General features: G+C 35.9%; 1 protein-coding gene across 1 annotated transcript in view; it reads left to right on the forward strand.

Annotated features, from left to right (window-relative positions):
* TRPM6 (transient receptor potential cation channel subfamily M member 6) overlaps positions 1-2,813 on the forward strand; it is a gene marked incomplete at its 5' end in the record, with an annotated part of 70,615 nt that extends 67,802 nt beyond the window's left edge. Inside the window, 2 exons of the mRNA XM_027811959.2 lie at positions 1,482-1,588; positions 2,515-2,813. Of these exons, the coding sequence (XP_027667760.2) occupies positions 1,482-1,588; positions 2,515-2,636 (229 nt within the window). The remainder of the gene's footprint in view (positions 1-1,481; positions 1,589-2,514) is intronic.
* Positions 2,814-6,000: the final 3,187 nt, after the last annotated feature.

Raw genomic sequence — 6,000 nt, forward strand, 5'->3', positions numbered from 1 at the left:
TGGGTAGAGAAAAAAGATTGCTTCGTATATGTTGCAGACAGTACCCCTGTTTATCTCACAATAGTGTAAGAAAATTATCAGTCTGTCTCATGCTATTTTCTGCACTTTGCATGGAATAACAGATCAGGGGAAGTATCAGAGTGGTTCTGTAGCCTTGGAGTTACTGAAATCTTCTTAATTTCCTATGCCTGCCCAAGCAGATACTTAAGTATGTTCTATTCTTAAGGGCGTTTTACCAGATTTTACCAAGGAATAGAAATGGCTATATAGCATCATGTCATTTAAAGTGTATATATGGCACTTAAATGATATTTAACTTCTTTCCTTGTCTGATGCACTAACTTGCAGTAAAGGCTGATTAGATGAGTCCTTCAGATGATCCAGGAGATGGATAGTCTTTAGTGTCTGCCAGAAATTAAAGAGGTACTAAGCTTTCTGTAGTAGTTTTGGCTAATCATTGCTTTTCTCCTGTGTGAAAGGGAAGAGTGTCATATTTGAAAACTGCTTTCTTTAGAAAGAATATATTTTGTTAGTGTGGATTACAGATTGATTTTGAGAGAGTTAAAATCTTTTTCTATAGCTTCTCAGGGCTGTAATTGCTTTCAGATTTTAAAATGTGTTGTTTCCACTCTGTATATCATTAAAATAAAATACTAGCGTTCATAAAGTTTCTTTGGAAGTGTTTCTTGTGTGCTGTGTTCCATGATGTCTAGAATGTCAATTAAATTCTTGAGAATAATGGTGAAACAATATTAAAATTAATGAACACTGATCTTTCAGACTACATTAAGAATCTGTTAGAATTATGTGGTACTTCTAATACATGTGTGGGTATAGCTTGCTTCTGTTTGTAATTGTGGCAGCTTCATTCAGAATATGCAACGCACTTCCACAAATGGATCTTCTGTAATGTTGCTGAATTGGCCAGAGTGCAGACACATGGAAATGAGCATAGGGAGAAGCCAATAAATTTTAAAGCCTTGCTTGTCAGCAGTGTACTGTGTTATTTTTTCCTGTGCTGCATATTGATGTAACTAGGGCTCTGCCTGCTTTTGGTGTTCTGTTCTTAAATAAGGTAGAAGTAAGTCCTTGCTAGCTCTGCTTTGTTCCTAGGTGCTTACCATCAAAACCAGAACCAAACCATTTGCTCGATGAGAATGAGTGGTGGCTGCAACAGAGTCACGCAGATTCTGGCATATATTGTCTAAATGTCACTATGGCCAAATTTCATTTGAAAATTTTTTTGAGAACTGCTGCGTCTCTTCTGTCTTCCTTTAGAGTGTCTCTGAGATGCAGCAGGAAAGAGTAGTAGTGTGGGAAGTTTTCTTGTCCCAGAGCTAAGGAACTTGTGATGTATGCTAAGCTTTGATTGTCTTTATACAAAAAGCTGTTATCTCTGATCCAAAAAATAGGAAACATTATCATCTCCCTCCACTACAATTGCTTTGAGTTCATTGATTATTTAATAATATTTCTTCTAGATCTGGGAAGATGGTATTTGGACCAGCAAACCTAGGAGAAGGTGCAATAAGAAACTTCCTCACAAAGCATCGTTGTAACTCTTGCTGCAGGAGACTGAAACTTCCTGGTATGCAAAGTAAAGATTAATTTTTAATCTTTGTATAACTTTTTAAGTGCAAAGTAAAGGCCTAGGCTTGCTATAAAAACAAGAACCAAAATTCTGTTGAGCTGAAAGATTATAGCAGGCGCAATCCCTCTGTGCAAAGCCAGGTATGATAATACTGCTCTTTTACCTTGCTTTTTTGCCCAGCAACCGTGTAAGTTTGGAGCCTGTCAACTTGATATTAGCATTCAGCACGAAGACTTGTATCTGTTGAATTGTTTCCTTTGCTTTGCAAAATGGTAGCTTGTTTTTCTAGGGTCACCACTACAGATAATATCAGCAATAATTTTTAGAATGAGAAGGAGTAACAATCAAAAAATTGGCACTGCATTAGCTGGGAAAAAAACTCACTGGCTGTTTCCGGGCTGTGGGATTGTGTCTTATGCACTGCAGCCCTGACCTCTCTTCAGCTGGATTGCCTGTTGTTCATGTTAAGATTTGATAGAATGTGCTTCTGTTTGATGCAAGGCAGATTTTAAACCCCAAATAGATTGCTATTCTGGATGAATTTCCACCCACCTTTTTTTTTCTAGGAGAAAGCTCCTTCCTTTCAGTGCCTACAAGGAGTAATAATTGCTGCTTGAATCTGAAACAGAAACTGAGTGTTACTGGTTTTGATTATTTGTGTCTGTGGCAGCTAGAGATAATAGATGGGAAGATCAGCTGAATGAATTACGGTCAGGGAATGCTCATGCATATCAGCTCACACTGTTTTGGGTCCCCCCCAGGACTCTCATCCACCTGGCTCTGATTTGTCCTGCTGCAGATTTTCTTCCTTCTGGGAACAGCTAACAGACTGCCACCAGTTGCCGGGTTGGACACTGCCTGGAGTGTATGTGCTTTTCAAACATTTACTTGGCTACATCATTGAATTTATTTTCTTGCCATAGATTTGAGAATAAGTGACTACACACTGGAAAGGGTTGGTCCAGCCTTTGAAACAGAAATGAAGACAAGCACCAGAGGAGCTGGTGATGCAGATGCGCCTTTGGAGTATGATACACGGCTGTGAAGCAGTGGCTGTGAGCAGAGCCCAGGTTTTGTGTGCTCAGAAACCTGCCTCTTATCACTGCCATTGGTCAGTCCAAAAGAACAAAATGCAGGTGCCTGAGTGCAGCATCTGTCTGCCCTTGACAATCCCTATAGGCAAGGATTAAAAAAAAAAAAGTCTGTCTGTCTGTGTGTCTATCTTCCTTTACTCCCATTCCATGCTCTTGTGCTGGTCTTTCTCATACAGTTCAGTGAATTGCCAGTGATTTTTTTATTTTTTATTTTTGAAATGTGGATTATGGTTCCAAACTGTGCTTTCTTAGGAAAATTAGGAAAATGACTGTGACAAGCGTATTTCTAAGGTGGAGTGATTTGCTGTTTCTCTGCTCTTTAGTAAATAACTGAATGTATACACATGTACAAATAATTCATTTTCAGAGGCAGAGCTCAGTCAGCCCAGTGCTCACTTTTCCTTGGGCATAGGAGACTTTCCAGGAAATTACTTTCTCTTTAATGTTGATTTTGACGCAGAGACAAACCAAGAATATATGAGTAATGTACTAGTGGTTTAAACAATAGTCACTGATATAGCAGGTAGAGTGAAAAAGTTTGTGGGAACTTCACCTTGAATTCTTTTCACATACCAAGAATAAGTTGAACAGTGAAGGGTTAGATTATTGAACCCACAAGCATCGTTGACCTTTCTTATTTTGAATTGATGAAATTGATAAATCTATAATCTTTAATACAAACAGAAAGAATAACCTTGAGTGTGGTTCCGCTTTTAAACAGGACTAGCCTTTCTTTATAATATTTTAGCTTCAAAATGTTTTAACGTAGTTGGCAACAAAGATTTTAGAAGTCACAAAGAATAATATGTTCCATTTGGTGTGTAACTTCTTGTTGTTAATATTGGGCTGTACGTAGGACTTTTGTCTAACAGTGGTGCAATTATATGTATGCTTTTTCAGCGTTTGTATCTGTTTCTATTGATGTCATCTGATTTCAGAAGTTCATAAAACAGAAAAATCAATTCTGTTCAGTGTGATTTTTGTAGAATAAAGATTGAAATTAAGTGCTCATCAGAAACATCTCTAATACAACTAGTGTTGTATTACAGATCACATCTATCATTAAAGTAACTTCGTACTTTTGTATTGAGTAGAAATAGCTAACATCAAAATTAAGTCAACAGAAACTTTATACTTGAATAAGAAAATCATATTTCCACCACAGTTGATAGTAAATTTTAATGCAGAAGGGGATATTTGTTATGATCTGTCATTCATTTGATATATTTAAAGATTGTCTAGTTACATATAGGAATTGGAAGTTATACATTCCCAGTTTTCATATTGATTATGATATTGATGGTGGCATTGAAGTAATCGCTTACACTATGTTCAGCTGAGATGTCTTCAATTCCTGAGAACATCCTGAAAAGATTCTTCTTACTTTTTATCTTTTAAAAATAGTTTTATAAGATTATTTTTGTGGAAACCCCCTACCTTTCTCTCTATTAGTTTATACTATTAAGTTTGCAAAAAATATTCGTCCCTTTGGCTTTTTTGGAAGCAATTAAATTTATCGGAAGGCTTAGTTTGCCTGTGAAAGATACTGTTTAATTGCGTCTCTACAGAATGATGGTGAATTTTAATCTCTTTGCTGGTAAGGTAGTAGTTCTGCTACCAGTGATTATTATCTTAAAATTTGGCTTTATGGAGATATGTGCTTATGCATACATATATGCTTTAAAGACAGAACTTTCTTTAAAGGATCTCTAACGTTAGGATCTTTAAAGTTAGTGTGCCTTTACATTCTGTTAAATTAAATGACACATAATTATGTCTTTAAAGCCAAGGATAATATAATTCCTACCCTATAATAGTGTTGTTTTCCTCAATCATTGCTCTGAATTCTGAACACATATATATTAGACAGAAAAATAAACTCCACGCCAGGCTGGACCTGAGCACCTTTTGTTTCTCTTTACGTTTTGAAGGTATGCACAAGTCATACTTCAGATGACCTTTTCTTAACAACCTTCTTGTTACCCTCAAGAGTAAGTGACTTCTTCATTCATAGCAATACTCATGAGAATTCTTACAATATATAGCTCAGCGTAGATTAATCCTATTCCTTCTTGTTAGTACCTATCAAGGTATATAGTACCTTCCTCTCAAATCAGGGATCCTTGCAAGATACTAATCTGTGTTAATATATAGCTGCTACAAACATGTTTGATATTTGATTTTGCTCAGTGTAAACTATTGATGTGATGGAACACGAAAAGGAGGCATTTGAAATTGTTCTATTGTATATTTCTACCGTAGCACTAATTTTTCCATGCATGGAGACACCAAATTGAAAAATTCCAGTGATTCTGCTGGTTAATTAATTTTGCCTCACCTTTCTTCTTGCATTTTTATGGGAAGGCTGATTCACATTTCACTAAACTATAAATCTGGGTATTTGGTTGAAGATGTTCCCCCTGCCCCGCCCCCCCCCCCCCCCTTGTTGTAGTTCAGTAATAAATCGTAAAGAAAATAGTGTGGAAAAGTTATTTTTATTTCTTTTGAGTGTTTGGTGTTTTCTTACTACAAATTCTGTACATTCTTTAAATTGTCTTTTGATGTCTAAATACTGAACTCAGGTTGAAACTCATGCCAAATGAAAACATGAAAAAAACCCAGAAACCTTTAACAGGAACAGCAATAAGCCTGTAGAATGAAAGATAGAGAGGACAGGGTTCTTCCTCTAGTTGCTTGACAACTAGTGTGGAAGAGGAAATCTTGTGTGTCAAACTGTAGAGTTTTCTGATATTAGTTTCAACTTTTGTTTTTGCTTAAAAGCACATACTGGAATTTATTTTATATATCTGGTGGGCTCAGGAAAAGAAGTCCTGATTACTTTCCTCAAATAAGTCAGGCAGTAAAGTTCTGAAAAAAAACCAATAAACTGAAGCCAAAGTATTTATAAACTCACATTTTAATATGAGCTTAAAAGAAGCTTACTTAGGAATTCAGTTGAGATTACTGGAAGCAAAATGTGTTTCTGGCAGCTGCTGCATTGGAGATGTAGCTTAAACATATGAAAAATATTCAGAAATTGCAAACCTCATTCTCAGGAAGGCCTTTTTTCACTTCTTTTATTCATACTTGTGGTGTATTCGGGGTTATTCATTTATTTTTAGTGCAATAAAGACAGAAGGGATATTACATCTGTATTTTCTATAGGTGGATTTGTATTTGTTGTGGTTTTGTTGATCTATTTCATACTGTTTCAAAAGAATAAAATCACATTTTCAAAATATTTCTGTTCCTGATGAGTGTAAAATAAAATAATATGTTTCCAAGCTCCAAGGGAAACAAGTGAAGGTAACATAC

Source organism: Falco cherrug, chromosome Z (assembly GCF_023634085.1).
Source record: "Falco cherrug isolate bFalChe1 chromosome Z, bFalChe1.pri, whole genome shotgun sequence".
NCBI classification, from domain to species: Eukaryota; Metazoa; Chordata; class Aves; order Falconiformes; family Falconidae; genus Falco; species Falco cherrug.